The sequence below is a fragment of the Diuraphis noxia genome, unplaced genomic scaffold, assembly GCF_037042655.1.
Source record: "Diuraphis noxia isolate RWA-SAM2 unplaced genomic scaffold, SU_Dnox_SAM2 contig0002, whole genome shotgun sequence".
NCBI lineage: Eukaryota > Metazoa > Arthropoda > Insecta > Hemiptera > Aphididae > Diuraphis > Diuraphis noxia.
Window position 1 is genome coordinate 31,026,620 of NW_028301712.1, and position 25,270 is coordinate 31,051,889.

Consider the following 25,270-nt stretch of genomic DNA (forward strand, 5'->3'; position numbering starts at 1 on the left):
GATGAAAAAGTTTAAACACCTCTGGTAGGTTTTATACCTATACCAGATAATGTAAACGATTATTAGATTTTGAATCGAATGAACATTTGTTAATAAAGAACATTTTTATGATTATTCTAATCGAAAAATAATTTGCGAATTTTCGGATTTCTTATGAATTTTGTCAAAATTTTAATTTTAATTGCATATAGGTATAAAATAAAAGTGGCTATGTAGTTTTATATTTCTGAACTGCTAATTGCTATTAAATTATGGCCCTTTATTAAATTATTAATCTTTTTCACAATAGTGAAAAAGTTTTTATCGACAAATAAATGACCAAATTTTAAGGCTATATATATTTAAAAAGTATTAAAATATTTCGAAAATATTACCATGTACATATTATATGGAAAATTCTAATATAAATATTTGTTGGCAATTTCAAGTGTACGGTTATTAGTTTTTTAGTAATATCGAAAAATTTAAATGGATTTTTTCAAAAAACCGGTTTTGCTGGGAATTTACAATTTTAAACTCTCAAAAGTATAGTTATGGTAGTTACTTATTATATAGTTAGTATTATGCTTCCAATTTTCAATCACAAACCGCCCTAAAAAATGAAGGCCAAAATTTCTACTATACATTATATAAACACTAAACAGATAAATTAATAAAAATCATTGTAAAAATACAATCAATACATTCATCGAAAATAGTCTACCAATTAATGCACAATGGACCTATAATTATAAAATATATATATTTTGTATTGGTTACATCAAAGTACCCAAATATCATTATATTATTTATCAACTGTAAAGTATAGTACAATATTGTGCATCAAGATCAAGTACAGCCCATACAGGTAGATAAGTACCAAAATACCATGATTAATAAAGAACTTTATATAATCGTGCAAAATACTAAATGTCAAAACATTATCAGTGAATAAAAAAAAAAAGTGGCTACGTCGAGACGGGTCGGGTATAACCATAGGTCTTACTTTGTTTTCAATAGAATTTATTATTGTCAAAGTTTATGCCATGTTTATTTTAAACTGACTTAAAATAATATATAATATAAAATCTTTTTTATAATATAAATATAATTTACTAACAACGAATCTGGCAACGCTGATTGCAGGTAAAAACGTTCTCAATCGTGATAGGCGCTCAACCTAACGAGAAAGGTGCGTTCGCAATCGTATATCACCCGGCTACGTCTTATAGAACTTATAGTCAATAATAAATATTAAGATATCATATTATTGAAATAATTTTGATACGGTATCACTGTAGTATAAATTATTATTATCATTTTAATATAATTTCATTATTTTTTATGTTAGTGTGCGACGGCCGACGAGTGTGATTTCATAACTTTTGGTTACGAAGAATAATATTAATTTAAAATGAATCATTTTCACGGTAAGGAAAATACTGTAACATATTTTGGAAATTTAATATTTAATAACGTCCTAACTCCTAAGCATATTATACAGCATAATAAATAAGTCCTATAATATGGTACTAAGACCAGTTTATAAACATACATATTATCTATTATACGTATAAGTTAACATCGTTTTTACCTACTATAGTACCTACCTTTACCTACATATATATATCTACTCCCGATCTCATAAAATTATGATAAATTTTTTCGTATAGGCGTGTCCATTGGTCTTGCCTGTCATTTGATCTAGATTTAAATTCGGTAAGGGGGGGGGGGTCATATCCTAACAGACATTTTTATTTAATTTTAAAAAAAAAATAGAAGGGGGGGAGGGTGCAGTTGCCCGGTTGCCCCCTCCCAGGATATACGACTGTTATGCATAACCTGCGAATGAAGTCTGAACACGCCTATGCATTTCTTCTTCTAATTGTTTGTAGATAAATTTGAATTTACAATTACGCCATTTGTCAATCGATTGCTGGCGCGCGCGGGGCACTGTGAACTAAAATACATAATATGGATTGCGTGTATTAATCAAAATATTATGATCCAGTATAGGAAGTTACCATAAGCATTCCAAGTCATGGGAAAACTATATATTATAGGTACTGCAGATATATATGATTTAAGGGGAAAACATAATATGATGAAATGTTTTGTTATCAATGAAAATTGCTGCCATCACACTAATACGTATATTTTAATGCTAAAAATCAAAGTTGGATGGATGACCGCTTGTGAGCACAATGCACAAACTATGATACAATATTTAAATTCTAATAACAAGGTTTTTTTCTTTTTTTTTAATCAAGTAACTGATTATTATCAAAATGGTAGCTAAAACTATACAAATTTTAACAGGGGAAAAAATACCTACTTTCATTCAAAAACGTATTTAGACGTATTAGTCTATAACAAGGTAAATCAAGCTATTCAAATACATAACCTATCTGAGCTTTGATTTCTTATAAATGTAAATATAGTGTTCCTTATGTTTGTGGACTGTATAAATGTAGGGGGTTAGGTACACAAAAATAAATAACTCAGTTTTCTTTGTGTGAAGGGTTGACTATTATTTTTTTTAAAAGACTTAGACCACACAACAACAATAATAATAATAATTGAACAATAATTACGAACATAATTTGCACAGAACAAATAAACACGACAGTTTTCGGTAACGGCATAGACAATGTTGAGGTCGGTATTCGCGATGGGTACTAATCGTCACGGAGATTTGTCGCTGGTCTCCTATGTGCGTGGACCGGTTACAATAAATACGATAGGTAGTACAAATATGATAAAATACAATTAATATAAAATATGATAATAACTTAATATGATGATATAGAACGGTACAATAATTACGAAAATATATATTTTAATATTTTATAGAGTTTTTACTTAATTATTATAGGTTTTATTTGTACTTTTTTATTGTACCTATGTACCTATACGAGTATTGTAGTATTACCCCCAATTAGTGATTTATAACTTATATACTATTTAGTATTTATTAAATTGCATACATATTATTAATTATTACGAGTATGACTACTGTCTACTATACGAGTATAGCCAGTATAGGTATACAGTACCTATATTTATTATTTATAGTTTACATACAGTACCTATACAGTATTTGGAAAGAACACGTTTGTGAACACGCATTCATTGCGTCCACGTTCGTATTTAATGAACAACACGTGAACGTCATTCATTCATTATTATTATTATAGAGTTTGAGTTTGAACGTAAATTAAATTCATTGTTTATTTTTTATTTGGAAATTTAATCTAATTAAAAATTACAACGAATTCAAAATATTGGACATTCTATTGTGAACATAATTTATATATATTATTATAATATATAGGTAGATGCATAAATACTAATTAATATTACCTATATAGCACACTGATTAGTAAGGGTCGAATGTTTATTCCTTATTATTAAAAAAAATCTAAATTAATGTTGAGTAAGATTGACATTTATTTCATTAGGAGGGTATTTATAAACTTCAAATTTAATTAACAATGTAATATTGAATATTTTTGAATAATTGTTGAATTTTTACTTGCTTAATCAAATTTTATATTCATTATGATTTTAGTAAGTATGCAACTTATGGGTTTTTGTTGTCCTTTATTTCATAAAATACAATATAAAAAAATAGTAGTTATTTTCTAATATAAATTAATGTAAATTATTTTCAGATTTACTAACAGTATACATAGTTTAGTTTTAAAAATGATTTACTTTTTAACATATTTAATACATAAAATAAAGCTTAAATCAATGAAAATAATTAATACATTTTTATATTGATGCGTATTTTGAATAAATTCCTAGCATAGGTATTTGTATAATTCGTAACACATAAGCACATGTGATGCACTATGAAAATTTTTAAAGCATAAACATTCGCTTTTTAATAATTATAGGTATTGCATTTTAAAATTGTAATTTAATTTAGAGTTGCTTGGTGAGAAAAACAAATTTTGTCATCAAATTAAATGTTTGATACTGTCAATCGATCGAATAAACAACGATCCCGTAGTCAAAGAACGGCTCGAAAAACTTAAACATTCTATTGAATCTTGTATGGAACATTTTGGACGCGTATATATTTATGGATCTCGTTTGTATGGCATTGCAAACGACGATAGTGATGTAGATTTGTATTTCGATATCGGTAAGTTGATCATTTATATCGAATGTCGAACATAGTGTAGATACTAAGTAGGTACTTTATAAATTATAATACATCATAGATATACGCCGTATAATAAACATAATAAACATAATATAGCACCTATTTATGACCTACTAATCTATACTGCGTAACTTTACTGTCTAACTACTTATTATAGTCGTTTAATATAATACTTGAGACTGAAGTAAATATTCATTTTGTTTTTTGGTGTCTTAGGTGATTGTTTTTCAGGAAAAATTGCGGACGATTACACACGACAACTACAACTTATTGATTTATTTGTTAAAGCCGCGAAAAAAGAATTTGTTGGGTTGGAAATTATTACAGAAACGCGAATACCAATCGTACGCTTTACACATGATTCCACAAATTTTAAATGTGATTTGCAATTCAGGAGTGGTATTGCTGTGCTTAACTCGGAACTTATCAAGTATACTTATGACAAATTCAGATCAACATTATATTACCTTTGTTAGGGTGACAATAAAAAAAAAATTTAATTCTGAAAGTCCCACTAGCTAAAATTGTTTATCAATCTAATAACAAGGTTCATAAAAAATTTCAAGGAAAAATTTCAATTTTTACTGGTTGCGCCACTTGTTTTAAAAATATAATAGATATTTCAGTGTATCAATAATAAAAAAAATAATATATTTAATAATTAAAAATAATATAAAAAGTCATAGATCATCATAATTGTACAAAAAATAATCATCACACAAACTGTCAATCATCGATTGTAGATTTATTTAGATTTGGATACTTCTGTCGGTGTTGTTCAACTACTTGCAAAAGATACTGCTTTTGTGCTTCTTGATTGGTGATTATCCCATTGAAAGTTTGAATCAACGAAATCCCACGTTCAGCTGCATCATTTACTACTTTCAGATTTTTAGCCCTTTTACAACCGTCAACGAAATCTTTGTTATTTTCCCAAGTATCTGGATTCTGATTTAAAAAATCTTGGGGGATATCCAAGGCTGTAAATAACTTGAGGGTATTTTTAGATACAAAATCTGACAATTGTACTGTTTGAACTGCAGTCGTCTCAACTGTAATACGCCACGCCGTAAAAGAAAGTCAGCTCCTTTTTTCTCCAATGATTTAACCATATTAACTTTCATATCAGATGTCACTTTGCTGTAAAAAAAGGCTAATCCAATAAGTGTCTCACTTAAGTACCATAAATGTCTTGAGTAGGTTTTGGCAGTCGCGTCGCCTATAACTTTATTTGATTTTTTATAGTTGTTGAGTTCCTTTAAAAGATTGAGATCGTTATAAGGAGCTATAGTTCTCCACTATAAGCAATATACCAGTACTTAATATAAACTTATATGACAAAAATGTTGAAGGCTTCAAGTGCTTCAAGTACATAGGGCCTATGTATTGAAATACCTAATTGTTTGAGTTGATTGAGGTTTCGATAAATTATAAATAATATTATATAGGTAATAGTTATCTTTGTTCTTGGGCAAATATCAAAAATCAATAGGTTTCTATGGGAGCTCCGCTCAGAATATGAAAAATATTTGAATTTCGACTTTAAATTTATTATTTTTGATTAAATTTTACCGAATAATAATATATCTACAGGTAAATAATAATGAATACATTTTTTTTATTAGATTATATTTATCCATTGATGAAAGAGTGCGTTGGGTAGTAATCGCAGTTAAACATGTTTCTTTCAATTTGTTAAGTGATGATTTTTCTAGCTACTCACTAATTTGGTTAGTTTTATTCGTCATGATGCAATATAAAATTGTTCCACCTATTATAGAACTATGGAGAATATATCACAAACATGCACCAAATTATACAGAAGGTAAGATTTTTTGATACAAACTTGAGTCTAAAGTCTTAACCCTATTGTCTATAGGATATATAATATAATATAATATAATATTACTGTTTTGAAGTCATTCAATTTTGTCTATAAATTTTATATTTTAAAACATTTGTCTATGACTCTATGTATTTTGTATTATTTATGACATATAGGTATACATATTATGTACCTTTTATAAATAGCAAATAATAAAATAACATGGAAAATAAAATTATGAAAAAAAACATGATTTATTGGTACTATTTACTACTAAATAGGTCTCGTTACTAAAAATAATGAACACGTTCCTATTCAAAACATTTTTTTTTAAATACTTTAAAGACGTATAATTTTTAAATCTAGAATGTTTTATACGACTAGATCAATTTTAATTAACTATAAAAATAATGATATTTATGCGAAAAATTGTGAAAAATAAATGAAATACATATGACTTATAAAGTTATAACTAAATAAATATTTTTAGAGTCAACATTTTTCTAAAAAGTAGATTTACAATTTGCCTAATTTGAATTTTTCAAAAAAAAAATTCTCTCTGATATTAATTCTTAAAAAATAAAAATGAAAAATATTGTATTATACATTTAGCTTAAAAGTTAATAAATTATAAAGGTATAAAAAAAATTGTGAAATATATTGATTAAAATGATTTTATTTAATTTGCAAGATCTTCCTGTACACTCTCTGTATAGCTAATATAGCCGAAATGCCAATATAAGAACCTATCAAAAAAAGTCTCAATTGCCATCGAGGCTTATTTTTTTAAGTGAATATTTTATAGATTACCATGGAATTTTTAACACAATATATCGAGTGTATGATGACACACGCAATTATTTTTATTTGCATATAAATAATATAATACCAAACCTGCAATACCAAATGTCCAAATATATGCCTATAATAGGTGCACCTATAGGTATTACCTACGAGCAGTGGCGTAGCCAACATTTCTACAAGGGGGGGGGGGGGGGTAAAAAAAAATTAAATAAATAATATTCAAATGACAGTGATTTTAATTTTCCAAATATTTGGAAAATATTGATGATAATGACACGCTTATCAATCTACAGTGTTTTGATAAACAATAAACATTACATTTTTTTTAAATTTTAACTCCCAATTCTATGATATTATATGATACGGTCCATGGGGGGTGCATGGTCACTGTACCCCCCCCCCCCCCCTAACTACGCCACTGCGCTATACGAGCTACGACTTATCTATTCACCTTTTTTTTCATATAATAACTATTAACAGTAACAATATTATACTATTATATATAGACATATAGTTTATCACCTACCTACTTAAAAATAAATTAGGTATAGGCTTATAGTATTCAATTCAATGCTATTAATATACTATATATACCTTTATGTAAAAAGATAAATTTAATAATATTTATAACGGCAGTGTAATTGTTTAGACATAAAATAGGCAAGTAGTTATTTAACCTAATCGTATTTTTTATAGGTATATATTATTATATTTTATAACATTTTTTTAATACCATTTAAATTTTATAAACCATAGATATTCATTACTTCATCGTTTATATTTTATATATTATAAAGGGAGTTTCTGAAATGGTTGAGATAACTAGTATATGCGTATTCAGTGTGATGACCAAATGAAGATTTTTTTGAAATTTTTTTCAATCTTCAAAATCTGGGTTTATTCATCTACTAATAAAACTAATAAAAATGATAAAATAATAACAAAACTAGTGTTGACAGAGTTGTAAATGATCGAATTTAACTAATTTAAGTTAGTTTTAGATGTACAGGTAATAAAATATGGTAACTTGTACCCGCAATGTCATAAGTCATAAGTTAGAGATAAATTAAACTAAATATTTGTGTTCCTATTTATACTGAAAGTCCAGTTTTTGGATATCGCAGTAAACATAATTATTTTGACTCGATAAGATAAACATTTCATTTTGTACTTATGGTAAATGATAACAAATAACTATCACCAATGTTTACCTTTTAGTTTTCTCTTACGAATCAATGTGTCACACAATTTTTGTTTTTAGTCGGCGATTCGAGCATGAAAAACGCGATACGCGAGACAAGCGTAAAAATGACGTGACACCTCGATTCGTATGAGAATTTTGCAAAACATACAACATGAGTGTTAATTTTCACATTTAAGATAATGTTCTAAAAATAAGATAAATAAACCCAGATTTTGAAGATTGAAAAAAATTTCTAAAAAATCTTCATTGTTATTAATTAACAACACACTGTTAATAATGGGTCATCACACTGAGTACGCATATACTAGTTACATCAACCATTTCAATAACACCCTGTATATAGTTAGGTATATTATACTATTTGTACTACATTATGCAATCGTGTGTAATATGCTATCAATCATTAAATTATTGATAAAACAAATATTGAAAAATGTGATAATGATAAACAATAGTTATAATAGTTATAATAAATATAATATCATAAATTGCAGCGAATTACATGTATTATGTATATACATTATGGGTTATGAGTGTAGTTGATGAGTAGTTATGAATTATGACTAATGAATATTGATAGATAATAAAAATAAATCATTGATATTTTGAATAATTATTTATATTTTTTTATCAGGTTGGGATACACGTATTTGTTTTAATTATGATCAATTAAAACAAAAAATTGTAAATATGTCTGCCAAATCAAGTCTTACAACATGGGAATTACTTCGTTATGTTTTTGAATTCTATTCAGACTCAAACTCAATCAAATTACAAAATAATGTGTTGTGTCCTGTGCTTGGTGAATTTATTCCCAAAAAAACATTTTACTCAACATTTATAAGTAAAGTTAATGATATAGGGAATTATCGATGTCAAATTGAGAAGTTTGAAAAATGTGAAACTTTTATAAACACTAATTTTGGCAGTTTCAACAGAATTGTACTACAGAACCCATTGAAATTATGTAACAATGTTGTTCCTTGGCTATATGATAAAAATATGAATTTATTTATAGATTTGTGTACAAAATCTGCCAACTCAATGTGAAACACTAATAATTTGTTAAATTGAATGATATTAAATATATTATGCCGAAGTTCATAAATCATAAGTGTATAATGATTAATTACAAATATTGTTATTTAAATCCAGTGGCGTAACTGCCGTAACTAGCAGCAAATGTTTGAGGTAGCGAACACTTCTATATATGCTTCACATTCTCTATAATATAAGCACAATGGATGGGTACTATTTACGCATAACTTCCTCGTAAATAATTCTATAAATAATTATTATATTTGCAGTTTTATGACACGAACATTTACAAATAGGTAACGTATATTGTTCTGATAACTGCTTAAACTTATGATACTCTTGCGATCCCAAAACAATTTTTGGGGTCATGACCACTACCCCTCGCTACCCCATAGTTACACCACTGTTTAAATCCAACAACATTTTCAAACTTTGTATTGGTATTATACTCTATTATAATAATATAGATAATACCTACCTATAATAGTCTATAAATCTATAATAATATATTTTTTTTGGAAATTAGTAGGTAATCTAGTAAGAAATATAACAGGGGCGTCATTTTACATTTTTTCATGGAATGCAAAACCAATATTGAAAATCTAAAGTAATATCTAAGTTGCTCGCATGATTGTGTACCATTTTATTATTTGTATCACAGATTGTATAATATTATAATAATTTGGTTGAATTATACATGTGAACAATATTATATTTTTTATACGTAGTGGTGCTGCACAAAATATTGTGATAAATCAAAAAAAAAAATACCAAAATTATTGTTATTTGTTTTATAGGTACTATGATTCTATGAGAGGATCTACACAAAAAGTGTGTTAAAAAAAAATCATGGGATGCATCCTGCAAATGACGCCACAGAAATATAAGATTATTTTAAGTAAATAGCATTGTTTTGCCTATAATTTTAATTTAGGTACCTATTTTACCTATAACTATCTCTATAGATTATCTAAGTTTTAATTAATTGTGATTGTATATATTATATTTTATCTAGTTTTCCTACCATCACATAAGTATTTGGTGGGATAAATTAATCATGCAGAGGAATATTTTTATCATGTAACCTTAAATTGAAATGGGGTTTATAGGAGGAGTTATAGTGAATATTGAAATACACATTTTTTGAAGATTTTCAAATGTTTAACACTAATTAAGATTAAGCGCATTCACAATAGTCCTGCATAGAACTAAATTTTTTTTTATGTTACATAAGTGTAACACGTATTTTAAACACCAGATACCTATAAATACCTACCTATTTATATTATTTTATTTTAATCATTTTTACCTTTTAAGCATCTATCAAGCTTTCAAGCTCTAAAACAGAAATTAGCTGAAATAAGAGTTAAAGTTCTAATTATTAAATTATTGTATTTTAACATTTTCCAAATTATGCGATTTTCTACCTAACCTAGCTAGTCCAACTAACTTGTTAGTCGTCCGTCAGATACTTACAGATAGGTTTTATAAATTATTTTACGTATTCAATTACCAAAATTAATGCTTAAAATTTTAAAATCAACAAAACTGTAAAAACTCAATATTTCATTATTCTCCTGCTTAATAATTTATACCTAAGCGGCATTAGGTTCTCCTGTTATGCAATTTGCGTGAACAGTTATTGATGATTTGTACAAGTAGGTAGCTACCTTAGTCTTTAATGGTGATTACAATTTTCATTTTTAAAACTGTTTTACAGTTTTACACTTTCATAATAGGCACCTTTATTCATCGATTTTATTTATTTAAATGTTTTATGTTACCTATCATATCACTTATTACGATGTGTGATTTGTGTGAACTATCAATATTGAATGTAATAATAAATAAATTGTTATATTACAATATGAGATTTAGGTAGGAAGTAATATCGGATGACGTTATTATAATTATTAATAAATTAATATAATTAATAATAATAATTATAATTTATTCATTATTTACCTAATACCTACACAATTTGAGTACACCCGATATCAAGTTATCAATAATTATAATTGGTTTCCTTATCATTTTTATTTGATAATTTTATCTCTTTCTTTTTTGATTTTACATTTCTCAACCTTATGGTTATGGTTTATTTTTAATTTTTTTTAAACCTTTGAACTTCTACCAGACCGTGCAAGTTTTTTTAATCAGGTTGTCGAAGTTGAATACACTATTCACCATAATAATACATTACCATATTAATATTCATTAATTTTGAATACTTACCCGATCTAGACATCCAGTGTACATCAACGACTGGCAAAGATGGACAACAAAGATGACGAACTACCTGACAAAGATGCAGCCAAAGAATTTTATGCCAGATATGAACCCAAAGAAATATTGGGGAGGTGTGTTATTATTTATTAAATTGTTATTGATACGATCAATGGTTCAACCAATTTATTGAATTATGATTTTATTCAATAGAGGTGTTAGTTCGACTGTACGACGATGCGTAGAAAAAGAGACTGGCATGGAATTTGCGGCTAAAATTATAGACCTGAGTAATGATCCCGAAAACAGAGAAGCTACTTTGGAAGAAATCAACATATTAAGAATGGTTATTGGACATGAATATATTAGTAAGTATTATATAATTTGTATTAATATTAATTGCTAAATATTTAATATTTTAAAAATTAATTTCAGTACATTTACATGATGTATTCGAGTCGGAGACATTCATATTTTTGGTATTTGAACTTTGTAGAAATGGCGAATTATTTGATTATTTAACTAGTGTTGTTACATTAACTGAAAAAAAAACTAGGTATATAATGAGACAATTATTTGAAGCCTTGCGACATGTCCACAGACAAGGTGTTGTTCATAGAGATATTAAACCTGAAAATATTTTGCTAGACGATGCACTGGATATAAAGCTCACAGATTTTGGATTTGCTAGTGTTTTAAAACCTAATCAATTACTCAGAGGTGAGTTCAAACAATTTATTGCAGTAGGTAATAATTTGTAAGTGGTATAAACCTTTTGTTAAATTTCAACCTTAAAGATCAAGTGTATATGTTCAACATTTGATAATACTGTTAAGTAAGAAATCTTTTTAAATGTCTTGATACTTAATAGATATTATACTTCTATATAAATATTTTAGGTTCTGTATGTTTATAATTTTTTATTATAGTTTATAATAATAATAACAAATAATTTTGAAATATTTCTACTACACACCAAAAATTTTGAACACATTTTTTGCTTACCTATATGTTTTATATTGGAATTCTATAAAATTTATATTTAATTTTTGGTATCTCTGTTATGATATATGTTTAGGTTTTGAGTGATTGGTTTTAATCTTTTTCTTTATGATTAGGTAATTTTAAGCTGGGATGTTCTATATTGTCAAATAACAAGTGGTCTTATCCTACTACCCACAAAGTTAAAAAATGATTCAATTTAGTAATTTGAATTTAATGAGGTTATTATTTTGTGGTTTTTATAAAATATGTTATAAAATAATGACATAAATCTTCAAACAACTTTGATAAAATATCAGTAAATATGTTTGGAATTTTTACCTTAATGTTGTATAGTTAGTTATTGCATTCAAATTTACATTTCTGCAAAAATGCAGAAACTAAATATTCCCATTTTAATGATCTTAACTAATTATTTGCACTTCTTGTTATTTTTTTTTTTTTTTTTTGTCATTTATTATAATTTTTTTTAGATTTATGTGGCACACCAAATTATTTAGCTCCAGAAGTATTAAAAGTAAATATGTTTGATGATGCTGAAGGATATGGATTTTCATGTGATCTGTAATTATAAAATAATATCTAATTTAATAATAAAATTATTTTAATGCCTGCAGTTATAAATAATATTTATATCTCATTCATATTTAAGTAACTGTATGATATGTTCAAAGCTTATATTTATGCCAGTATTATTTTTAGTATCCATTACTTTTTTTAAATTTTTAAATTTTTAATTGTGTCATAACACCAAAACAACCTCTAACATGCCTGTTCTGAATAGAGTCTTGATGTGCAGATACAACCATTATTCATAGGCTGTGGCAGGGGCATACAAAGTGCTCATGAGGGTATTATATTCCTCCCACCACCTTTGGCTTATTTTTGTAGTATAAAATATATGATTAATTGTTAAAGTGATGAAAATAATGCAGTCGCCGGAATTTTTTGTAGGAGGGGGAGCTATAATATTTAATATTCTATTGCTAGAGCTAGGGTACTATCAGGTATGGTAAGTTTGATATTTCAGGGAGGGGCTTAAGCCCTTAATCTATCCTCCCAAGTTACGACATAGATTAAATGTATATTATTTACACTATATAACAGGGTCTGAAAAGAATAAAAATTTCACCCCCTCCCCTTTCAAAAAATCCGAGCTCACCACTTGGCTGAAAGATTCATTCTTATCTTGAGTAGAGTGTAGGGAGAATAGGAACAAAAAGACTGAACTCAATTTACAAAAATACATTTTAATAAAATGTGTATGGTTAAACTGTCACTAATAACTTATCACTTATCAGGTGATGATATAAATCTAATTTTTATTCTTTTCTTTTTCAAGCATGTTTTCTCTATAGTTTTAAAAATAATTTAAATTTTACATTTATTTTTTCATATTCATATTATATTAACATATGAATACTTAATTTATTTTGAATTTCTCTAGTTATTTTAAATTATTTGTAAATAAATGTATAGGTCATTTTATGACTTTATGTTATAAGTAATATTCAAAACTTTTTGTTATAAAAATAAATATTGGCATAATTATGTGTTTTTCATTTTTAAGAGACCATTATCACTATTATTTTATGGATTTTTAGAGAATATTAGCATCATATTTCCACTTTGTTTTAATATAAAAACACTGATCCCAGGACACAGATCCTGATCTTTACTATGTTTACATACACAGCTTGAACTGATTTATCTCAATTTTAATCAATTAATTCCTGAAATTATATGCACGTAAATGGCTGTTTATAGTTTGAATTAGTAGAAAGTTTAGTTTATGTTAAAAACGGTTTAGTTAATTTACATTCAAAATGCACTTTAGAAATAACTGGAGTATAAAATTCATGTTAACGGAAAACTCTATTACAACTATTTACAACAGAATCAGTGTAGCTGTTCTGTAAAGAAATGTTAGGTAAATTGGTTCGACAACTGTGCATGTAAATTGGGCATGTCAAACATAATATGGCATGCTGCTCCTGGCTTATTTTTTATGACACTTGGATAGCAATATTTATGAATAATTAATAAAAATAAAAATTATAAAAATTTTCTTTTATTTCACAACTGAGTTAGAGGAATACATTGTGTTACTTTTCTGTCTTATCTTCTGATAAACTGTTAATTGTAATTGAGCAAGTATTGTAATAAGTAATGAATAAAATTAAAAATTTGTATAAAATGTTTGTTGATCAATTTTTATAGGCAGTCTGCATCAGTGGCGTAGCCAGGGGGGGGGGGGGGGTTTGGGTGTTATAACCCTCCCCCTCAGCCGTATTTATATCAAAAATATAATGTTTATAATATAGGAATACAATCATTTGGTCGTGGTAAAATGTATTCTGTTATTAAAACCCCCCCCTAAAAAAAATCCTGGCTACGCCACTGGTCTGCATACTAAATTATTTAATTTATCTGAGCCACTTATACTTTGAGTTTGACAAGTTTTATGTAATATAGGTAAGCTGTTTTAGTGAAAGTCCATTACACTAATATGGGTTTAATCATGGATGTATACTAGACTACTAACAGCTTAATTTGAATTAATAGATGCATATAATCATGATAATATCTTAGGGGTTTTTTTTCTTTCTAGGGCTTTCTAATCGTGTACTAACTTATTACATAAACCAAAATTTTGGAAAATACTATTTTAGTGAGTTAATCTCAGTATAAAAAGACATGTTTAAATAACAAAAATACATTTTTTAAATTTGAATTGTATTCAATTATATTGAATGTATTAATTGTCAAGTTGAATTACAAATAAATATTAGGAGGATGCTGCATGTATTGTCTCCGTCTTATGAGTGTGTAACATATCAAATTTTACGTTCAACAGTTTCAATTTAGCTCCGTTAGTTTAAAATTTAGAGTGAGTTGACTTCTTATGAAAATTAAAGTTATCATCACTATCTTGGTTATCACAAGGGCTTTTTATTATATATAAGTTTTAAAGCGAGTTATGAGTATTTTTTAAATTAAAATATAATATAAAGCCTATGTTATAACCTAGATAATAATTAATAAAGTTTTCTTTTATTATTATAAGAGGTCAATCACTTTAAATTTTAATCTACCTAACAGAGCTAAACATGAACTGCTGAGCATGAAATTTGTTATGTTACACACTTGTAAGACGGATACAATACATACAGGTGGGGCATCCTCTTAAATATCAAAAAAATTGTATTTTGTGTATTTTATAGGTTATATTTGTAAATTCTTATACTTTTTTATTGAAATTAAATTGATTGTTTAATTATATGGAAAGTACATAGGTACTAAAGCTTATTTTTTTTTTTTAGGTGGGCATGTGGTGTAGTTATGTATACACTGTAAGTAATATGATTATTTGTGTTAAGTAATTAAATAGTATTTCTCATTTTAGCTAAAATTATTATTAGTATAACTTGATTACAGATTAATTGGCTGTCCTCCGTTTTGGCACCGTAAACAAATGATTATGTTGAGAAATATAATGGAAGGAAAATACACTTTTAATTCTCCGGAGTGGCAAGATATTTCTGGTAAAAAAAATATAGTTAGTTTAAATTTAAAATAAACTTTTTGATAAAATAAGAAATAATAATGTTATATTAATATTTTTTATTTAAACACTTAGAGTCACCAAAAGATTTAATTAGAAAACTTTTAGTTTTGAATCCAAATGAAAGGTTGACAGTAGATGAAGCACTGGAACATCCATTTTTCAATGTTAAAGTATGTTATTATTATAGTTTGTTTTGGTTTGAAATAGAAGTAATTTTCAACTAACATATTGTTTGCTATCTATAAAAATAAAACTTATTTATTCTTGCCTTGATTTAATTGAAGACTATAGTTGAATAGTTATCATTAATCATTGAAGTATTTGATTAAACAAGTACCTAATACCTATCTGATAAAAAACTTTTGAATAATTAGTCAGATTAACTGATTGCCATTATTCTTCTTGTAATCTTCTTTCATGTAGGTTGGTAGTAAATTCTATATAGTCTTAAACCATATTTTACTTTAATTTGTTTCAATAAACTTTCAGTAGTCTGAGTTTGAGGCTTTGAGCATTTGTAATTCCATTAAGTAATTGATAATATTATGATTGGCCTAGTTTTGTGAAGAAAATCATGACTTTTCATCGTACTTTAAGGTTAGGTTATCCTATCATCTGAATAAATAATTTTTTTCTGGTTCTATTGATTAAATTTTTATTTGTATGATGTTTTTCAATATCTCTTATCTATTATAAAATACCTATGGTTCAAAACATTTGTCATCATACAAACCAAACATACTGAAAATTCATGGACTTGAACTCTACATCCATAATTTTGATTTTCTTTGTCTAAATTATCAGTTGTATTAATTGCCATGTTACACATCTCCGCGCCTGTGTTGGTTTTTAAAATCGTGTTTGTGATTATTTTTTAACATTTATTTAAGAAACAAAACATACCTCACCTGTAGCATTAAATTTTGTGTATCAAAAATTGTTATTTATTAATGATTCATAGTTAAAATTGTATACATGGGGTATTACAAAAAAAAATGTCAAAATATAGTTTATCTGTATTACCAGTGACCCACAGATAGGTTAGCAAATACTGAAACTGTATGTGTTCTTTTGAGGGGTGGATGTAAATTTCTGGTGTTACAGGGAAATCTATACATTTATAATACTAACTAGTAATTACAGTGCACTATATTATTATACTTGTATAATAATAAATTTCTTTAAATCACAATGGTGCTAAGTATTAATAAGTTTGTACTATTGAGTTACTGAAGTATAACTGTAGAGTGCATCAAGAAAGTTTTTCAAAAAAAAAAAAAGGTGGGTGCATGGTTAATTTTTTTAACTGCACCCTACCCGCCGACTAAACAGAAATTGGCCCAGAGACCTTATCTAAAATTCTATTTTATTTATCTAACTAGATTTAAGACTCATTAAGGTAGCTCAACTGTGAGCTTCTCTCCACTGCCCCATCATTGTCATCCCTCCCTCCAATTTACTCATTGTACAAAAATTGTATAGATTGTAAATTTTCAATAAACGCTACTTTAAAAAAAAAAAAAACTGCATGTGTTCTCAAAAACTTTTGTGTTCCACTGTGAATTACGAATAATAAATACTGTTTAATGAGTATCATCAGTAGCGAGGCTTGAGGTTTTTGATCGGGGAGACACTGAAAAAAAATGGCACTAATATGCCTAGACTCCCCCCCTTTTTTTTCGTGCTTGAGCCCGGCAATTATGGACATTATCTATAACTTATAAGGTAAAAAATAAATGTTCAAAAACTAAAAACAAAATTGAATTATATTTAAAAACTTAAAATATATACTAAAGATAATATTAATTAATATTTAATATAACATAATATATTGTACATAAACATAATATATGCAATAAAATAAAACACTACAAGTTTACGATGGCGCGGCGTGAGTGTGACAATCGCAACGGCAACGTATTAAATAATAAATATTAAGGATTGAGGTAATTACGAACGGCGAGACATGTCTCATAGCGTACATAGTAAACCCCACTCTGATTGACAATCCCCTGTACCCGCGTGCCCATATTTGTGAGACGTTGCGTCGCAACGTCTCTTAGATATAATACCATATTTGGAATGACCCGTATCGCCAGCTCGTACGCACGGCCGTATCGCGCGCTTCTAATCTATTTTAAGAAATCCATAACTGTACAACACTACAACGAAAAACCGATTTTAACAATACTGAAACATATACATAATATATTTTATAATATAAAATAAAATTCACATTTTCTAATATTAAATAAAACAAAATAATTATTTGTTTGTCCCGTGTTCTAATTTCTAAGTGGGGAGACGTTGTCTCTTTGTCTCCTATGACGCTTCGCCACTGAGTATCATACATAATTATATAAGTTTCCAGTACAGTTAGTCATATTTGCAACAAAGGTAAAATTTATTATGTCATTAAAAAAAAAAGTATATATTGTTATTGAATGCAGATACTGGACTGTTAACATTTGAGCGAATAATAAACATTGTAATGTGTTAGAAGATCTTTTTTTATATCCTCTAAATGGGTTTAGGCTGTGTTTTATCAATCCATTTTCCCTCTCATAGACTTTGGACTGTCACTAATTACTAAAAAGTTAATTTTCAAATATGTAATCATAATGTTTTGTTTGACAAAAATTTGTCAATTTTAAGATGCATATTTGATACACTAGCCTCTAGGTATATCTAATAACTAACATTAACGCTATAACAAGTTTGAGCATAACTGATATTTGTGTAATTATTATTAAGTTTAGGTTGGTATAATATAATATGTTATAATATTTTATCTAAATCTTTGCAATTTCATATTTTATATTGTACTATACATTCATACTCACTCAAACAGAGTATAAAGAACTTGCCCAAACACATTGTTTTTATTAGGTGGTTAAAAATGATAATTTGCTCAAATGCATGATGCTCGCAGATACCATTCTCAATACTAATATTAATTTATGGTAGATAGCACACCACACATGTGCCTAATTTTCATTAACTATTACAATGTTATAATTATATTAAATTTTATTATAGATGTTTGATCAGGATATTGCACCATTAAAGAGAACACTAAGCTTAAGTTCATCAAAATTCAATCAAATTTCAAAACTGGCTAAACAAATTAAAGTGAGGCCATTTAATGCTCGTAAGAAATTTTTATATGCTATCCTTGTAGTGCGTGTAATGATAAGGTTATTACACTTACTACCCTGTACAACTGGTACAATTTCTATAAAATTGGTTAAACAAGATCCTTACAGGCATAAAATTTTGAGAAAAGTAAGTAAAAGCTGGTTTTAAATTGTTCAAAAATAATGTTTAATAATTTAAAAAAATTATAGCTTACTGATGCAATGGCATTTAGAGTCTATGGTCACTGGATTAAAAAAGGAGAAGGGCAAAATAGGGCTGCTCTTTTTGAAAACATACATAAGACTGAATTAAAAGTAATTTACATGAGTAATTTATCACCACCAATATAGATATTTTAGTAATGTAATTATAATATTTAAGATAGTCATTATAGAGGCTGTGTTGTTAAACTATATTATTAACATAATCATTTAAGCATTATTTAAATTAATGTCTTCCGTTGTGAACTTTTTATAAGTTTTGTTGTGTTATTGATGTTTAACATTATATATTTATAATTAAGTACTAGTTATTAATTCTAGTATAATTGTTATTAGTTGGTTGAATAATGATATAATTAAAATTTGAAATTGTTTTCAAACTAAGTTTTTTTTTATAAAATTAGCAGTAATATAATTAAAAAAAATTGCGATTAAATAGTCTTATATTAACGTTTTAAATAAATGTAATATTGATTGTGGTTAGGACGCTAGGTCATTTCCTTACTGCGTAGCTTCATTGTTTACCAGTTAATATTAATATAGTTATACAATAAGTAAATTCAGTTCAATTTTGTGTTGTCATTAGTTTTTAATAAACATTTTACAACAAATGTACAATAAGTATTTTTAATATTTAAATTAGTAGTTGCACATAAAACAAATTGTTTCTTTATCATGGATTTAAAACTTTTTATAGGAGTATAGTTTATTTTACAATAAATAAATTATAGTTTTATTGATTATTAAGAAAAATCAACTATATTAGTAAGGACACTTTATTAGAACTTTGTATAAAAATTAAGTTCTACCTAGGTAATTTAATTAATTTAAGATGATGTCAGCATAACATATTTTGGTGTTTATATTATTTTGGAAAAACTGCTTAGTATTAATTGTAATTTTCTTTAAAATTATGTATACATAACAAGGAACACAACTTAGTAAACTGATAATGAGAAAACAAAATTATATGTTGATGTATATTACACTATTGGACCATAAAGTGTAAACCTATTTTAGAGTAATAATAACAACTCTATACTAAAAAAGAAATTATTTTTTATTTATAATTTTTTTTATTAGCTTCTAGTGTTAAACTATGATAACTCAACAACAAAAAATCTTAATAATAATAACCAACATTACTAATTTATTTAACTTTTAATTATAAATCTATTTCCTTTTGTTACAATTAGATAACATATTATGTAATAGAAAATACCAGTGTAACTACTAAATATACAATTATTATATAGGTACCTTAAAATATGAATAATAATACAATATGCTAAAGATTCCTTAATATGTTGTTTATAACCAAACATGTTTGGTCCACATAGAGTCTGTTTTTGTTTCTAAAAACATTTAGATTATCTTATTTATGTTAGAAAAAGTTAAATTAATGTACTGTTTTCTTGCCCTGTGTAGACCCAGGATAACATATGTTAAAATCCATTCTATTTATTTATTATTTTTTATATTAAATACTATAAAATATAAATTTAAACAATAACTCCAAAATGCTTTTGTTTCAATGATTGATCAATGAAAATATTTCTTAATTTCATTTTACTTATTAATCATCCGTCTCTTAATTTGAACTAAATTGTTTTCAATTGATTACATTGAAATGAATCTAAAATATTTTAAAGATTTCAACAAAAGTAAACAACATATAAAAATATGAGATACTTGTTGGTTAGATCTTATACAAATGCAATGATTTATGAGTAGGAAAGATTTGTTACATCTTCTTATCATTAAATAATGATAAGTCTATATTAGATAGAAACTAAAATCTAAATTCAAAGTTTAATTTAAATCAATTTGTAGGTATTTATAGACTTATAGTTATAAAAAATATTCAACAGGGGCTTATGCATGGTATTACAAATAATTTATTCAATCCCATTAGTTATTATAGTTATTTCTTATGTATATATATTTTGTATAACAATAGTGTATTTATGATGTTTATTTGTATGGCGTATTATATTATATTTATTTGATGATGTTGGTTTGTATTTTGATATATGGTATCAACATCATGTTTTAATGTAATTTACCAAAGTGAGAAAAAAAGTTTATTTTTAATTGAAGTATTCCCTGTATTTTACTCTCATGGTAATTGATCAACACTCATAAAATTACTTACTGATATTAAATTAATTAATTATACTCAGAAGTTGTCCATTATCATTACTTAGGTATTATAGAAAGTATTTTTTGATTGTGTTAAATTTTAATGTCATAAACAGTTAGAAAACGGTTTAAAAATTTCTGTTTTTCACTACTTAATATTAAAAACAATATATTGTTGAAGTAATTCATTTTACTTAATACTTTTCAAACTATTATAATTAAAGGGTAAGAAGTTAAACAATCATTATATTTATTATTATTTGTAATTTGTTCTTGTGATTTTCAGATTGCTTCAACAGTAATTAGTTATTGCTATTGTACACTCATACTTAACCTACCTATTTAGGCATTAAAGGTTCAGAATAGTAATCAACACTCATGGACTACAGAACACAGAAGTTGACTTGATCGTGAGAAACTGTGACTGGAAAGCGAGAAGAGTTTTTGGCCGCTGAGTAAAAAACTAGTCAACGAGTATGTATTGTATTATTGTATTGTGTGAACACTGTGAATATATAAGAAGTTGACATTTCAGTAGCCAGCTCGACGCATGATTTCATGCAATACATTTTTCTTATTTTAGCGCTCACCAGAATGGCGACACGTTACCATTATACCAATAATAGCGGGTACCTATAAAATACACGTATGTAGACGCAGCGACCGCTGAGGCGATTTCCAGTGACGGATCAAATTTTGACCGTCACGTGACAAATTTTATTTCTAACAACAGGTAGGAATAATATAAAACATATATATACATAATGTATCATCTAAATATAGATATTTTGAATCCCCCTTCCAACCAACTCACGGCCCACTCTCGCTAGAACACCGTTCCCTTGACCCAATTGCCGGTCGACGACGTACAATTCTATATATTTTATAATTTGTTTTTTTTGCAAACTTAGCTCCCTCCTCTCCCTAACCCTTGACAACCCCCTGAAATTCGAGTCCTGTGCTGACACGCACGCAGGCGGAGAACGAACCGTCCAGGTTTCGCGTAACCCGTATTTCGCTTTCTACCCCACCACCGAGCGTAATTATTATTAACACAACCGTTTTACTGTATAGTACTATTATTATTATTATTATTTGACATATAGTCACTATTCTACTACAAGTTATAACAGCACCACTACTGTTTTACTATTAAACTGTACGTTGTACGCGCGATAAATAATAATAATAATAATACTATTATTACGCAGCGCGCGCACGTTTTATTTCCCGTATTATTATTGTACCGCGCTCTCGGTACAATAAAATCGAAACGTTGCCAGTTTGACTATGACCGCATTCGTTTCGGCGAAAAAAAAAAAATAGTAGGTAGGACTCGGTGAGCGGAGTTGTACCGAGCTGGTATAGAGATGGTGGCCGCCGTGCACATAATAGTGTTTTTATTATTATTTTAGTGGCTGGTAATAACGCCGTACGATCGCCATTTTATTTCCGATCTATGTGGCGGCGGTAGTACTCGTTGAAAAAAGGGGTGATCGATGTACTCACTACTCGAATTAAATATATTTAATATTATTAGCCGTTAGTTAGTTACTGTGAAACAGACGGGCGCGAACGGTTGGCGGACGGAAGGGAGGGGGAGGAAACAACAGTGAGAAAATTTGGATTTAACTCGTAAAACATTATATAATAATAATATAGTGTAAATTATATTATTGTTGTTGTTGTTGTCGTCTTCGTGTACTCGTGTTGCACGCGTGGGCGACGTACACACCGCGCGTCACACGACCAACTCGTATGTTATTATTATACGTATATAGGTACATAATAATATTTTATATAATATTATTATTATTATTATTATAAGGCCGCCGCCGGGACGGACAACGTGCGCGCACGTAAAAAAATCCTCGCAACACGCGCGCGCGCGCGGCATATTACACAGTACACACAAAAGTGAAACGAGTGTATGTTGTACTGTAGTCTCAAGTCTGTAGCTGTCCGCCGAGTTTTGCCGCGCGCGCTCTCTCCGTCCGCCCTGTCCACGATTGCGCGCGCGTGTGTGCGTGTGTGTGTGTTGCCTGCCGCCGTCGCGATCGTCGTCGACGTCGTTGTAATAATCGTACACACACGACTCGATACGGCCGCCGCCGGACGCCACGCCCACCCGTGGACTTGTACGCGTCGGATTGGACGGCGGCCCGGACACGTGAGCAACCGCCAGCGTGCAGCGCCCGGGCCCCGCCGCCGATCATTTCGGCTCGCGAAAATCCTACGCGCACCACGTCGCCCGCCGCGCACCCGGCACCACACAGCCAGTAGCCTCAGCGGCACAGCGACGCTAGACCTGTGGGCACGTTAATAGCGGTTATTATTTTATTTTTTTTTCGTTTTTTAGTTTACGTTTTCGCTGAAGCGCACGGGCCGTTTTGTTTCGTTACCGTTATTGTTATTATTATTATTATTATTGTTGTTATTGTTTTCAAAATTCGCGATTCAAAAATAATCGTCCATCGCCCGGGTGTACCAGAGACGTCGTCGACGTGTGTGTCGCCGCCGATCGTTTTCGAATAGTTCACCGGCACCGGTGCATACACCTGGAATATATCTCTCTCGGGCACCGTCGCGCGACACGAGTAGGAAAATTTTCAAAAGCCCGTCGTCGTCCGCGTGACGTTTTCGATCGGTCTCCCGCGTCGCCAGCGGTTCGCGCGCGTCACACTCAACGGCATGAAGCGACCGCGGCGATCGTGACTCGGCACGGCAGGGCGTCTCGCGATTGTGTAAATGGTGTTTGCGTCCAGGGCATTGTGATATGTTTGCTGTTGACACGTGGAAGACGACGACGGAGGAGGTGGCTTGCCCGGGCCAGCATGAGCATGAGATGCGGGCTACAGACACTGCTTGAGGCTGCCCGATTCGTCGAGTTACAGGAAGAGTTCGAAAAACAACAGTTGGTCACCTTACACGCAGCCGGTAACGATTGCACATTACGCTATGCCTTATAATATGATTCTAGATCTAGAATATTATCTTACGGTGTAAAATTACGATAAAAAACTATTTTTTAACATCTTCGACGTACAACAAAAAAACAACCTCTACTACTATTATTGTGGAAAAATTACTCGTCTCGTTTTTACCGGTAATTGCTAAAAGTGAGTTTTTTTTTTGTTTTGTTTCACATCCGACCTCTCCGCGGCGGCGTTACTCTCGTGCGCTCGCCGTACGTTGTACGGTGTACAACGGTGCACGAGCACGACGAAAGTCTTAGGTGATTGGGGGGGCGAGGGGCGATGCGTACTTCGTGCCGGTCTGGGGGTTGGCCGGGCGCGGAGGTGTGTAGATCGTGGGTCCCCTATTGTGGGATGGGAGGGTAGGGGAACAATGAAGATTCCGTGAACGGATAGAGAGCGGGCGTGGCAGGGCGCACACTGTATTTGTGGAATGACCTTCGTTGTCCTCTCTCTCGCAACGTGCGACGCGATACGGTGGTCGCTGCTGCTGTTGTCGACTGTCGTCATTGCCTCGGTGGCCGCGGTTGCCAGAGCGTGGAGATTCTTGTGTGCCGGCCCGAAGACGTCGCACGCCAGTTCGGTGTCGCGAAGGTCACGTGCTGCGGAAAAACTCGCCCTCTCCCTCGTCGGCAAGCCGCTCCGAGTATTGCGTGCATGTGCGCGTGTGCGTGTAAACATTTGCCACATGGCTCCCCCCCTCTTCACTACGCCGTCTGTTCGGCACTCGCCCCTCGCCAGCTTTCCTCTTCCCGTCGAAAATGCATTTTTTTATTTATTAATTTCAATTATTACTCGTAATATTCTAATATTGCTTGCAATTCGGAACATTATAATGCGTGGTACAATATAGTGTGTTTTTTAGCCGCGGTGTTGGCTATCCTGTTAGTAGCACACGGTCGACCACGTGGAGTTTGCTGCCTGGCAGTGTCCGTCGTCGTCAATGCGATTTTATTATTATTATCATACCACGG

General features: G+C 29.4%; 3 protein-coding genes across 9 annotated transcripts in view; all 3 read left to right on the forward strand.

Moving 5' to 3' along the window:
* Positions 1-1,255: 1,255 nt before the first annotated feature.
* Positions 1,256-9,094, forward strand: LOC107163271 (terminal uridylyltransferase Tailor-like). 3 transcript variants are annotated; one of them, XM_089219143.1, is made up of 6 exons: positions 1,270-1,409; positions 2,591-2,723; positions 3,914-4,132; positions 4,370-4,583; positions 5,779-5,978; positions 8,621-9,094. In XM_089219143.1, the coding sequence occupies exons 2-6, from the start codon at positions 2,630-2,632 to the stop codon at positions 9,034-9,036; spliced, it is 1,143 nt and encodes a 380-aa protein (XP_089075269.1). In that variant the 5' UTR covers positions 1,270-1,409; positions 2,591-2,629; the 3' UTR covers positions 9,037-9,094. The 3 variants fall into 3 exon arrangements, with proteins under 3 accessions (XP_089075270.1, XP_089075269.1, XP_089075268.1); XM_089219142.1 differs by having other exon boundaries at positions 1,332-1,409; positions 2,526-2,723; XM_089219144.1 differs by lacking the exon at positions 2,591-2,723 and having other exon boundaries at positions 1,256-1,409.
* A 798-nt stretch (positions 9,095-9,892) lies between these two features.
* Positions 9,893-22,054, forward strand: PhKgamma (phosphorylase kinase gamma). Of its 4 annotated transcripts, XR_016190197.1 has the most exons (12): positions 11,058-11,184; positions 11,269-11,384; positions 11,464-11,618; positions 11,686-11,970; positions 12,726-12,816; positions 15,576-15,605; positions 15,691-15,797; positions 15,893-15,990; positions 18,860-19,105; positions 19,168-19,272; positions 21,668-21,795; positions 21,905-22,054. XR_016190197.1 is itself a non-coding variant. In XM_089219140.1 (11 exons), exons 2-11 carry the CDS (start codon positions 11,299-11,301, stop codon positions 21,665-21,667), a joined length of 1,263 nt encoding a protein of 420 aa, XP_089075266.1. In that variant the 5' UTR covers positions 9,893-9,922; positions 11,269-11,298; the 3' UTR covers positions 21,668-21,753. The 4 variants fall into 4 exon arrangements, 3 of the variants coding, with proteins under 3 accessions (XP_089075266.1, XP_089075265.1, XP_089075267.1); XM_089219140.1 differs by lacking the exons at positions 11,058-11,184; positions 21,905-22,054 and adding an exon at positions 9,893-9,922 and having other exon boundaries at positions 21,608-21,753; XM_089219139.1 differs by lacking the exon at positions 21,905-22,054 and having other exon boundaries at positions 21,608-21,753.
* Positions 22,055-23,514: 1,460 nt separating this feature from the next.
* LOC107170423 (transcription factor mnt) overlaps positions 23,515-25,270 on the forward strand; it is a 29,301-nt gene continuing 27,545 nt past the window's right edge. Inside the window, exon 1 of one of the 2 annotated variants that reach the window (XM_015520538.2) lies at positions 23,515-24,258. In XM_015520538.2, coding sequence (XP_015376024.1) covers positions 24,156-24,258 — 103 coding nt within the window. In that variant the 5' untranslated portion in view covers positions 23,515-24,155. The remainder of the gene's footprint in view (positions 24,259-25,270) is intronic. The other variant, XM_015520537.2, reaches the window with a different exon arrangement.

Coding starts and splice junctions, on each gene's coding strand:
- PhKgamma (XM_089219140.1), top strand. CDS start 11,299: ATGGACAACAAAGATGACGAACTACCTGACAAAGATGCAGCCAAAGAA. Junction 11,971..12,725: donor ACCTAATCAATTACTCAGAG/GTGAGTTCAAAC, acceptor AATTTTTTTTAG/ATTTATGTGGCACACCAAAT. Junction 19,106..19,167: donor GGCATAAAATTTTGAGAAAA/GTAAGTAAAAGC, acceptor AAAAAATTATAG/CTTACTGATGCAATGGCATT.
- LOC107163271 (XM_089219143.1), top strand. CDS start 2,630: ATGTTGAGGTCGGTATTCGCGATGGGTACTAATCGTCACGGAGATTTG. Junction 4,133..4,369: donor AGATTTGTATTTCGATATCG/GTAAGTTGATCA, acceptor TTGGTGTCTTAG/GTGATTGTTTTTCAGGAAAA. Junction 4,584..5,778: donor CTTAACTCGGAACTTATCAA/GTATACTTATGA, acceptor TTTTTTTATTAG/ATTATATTTATCCATTGATG.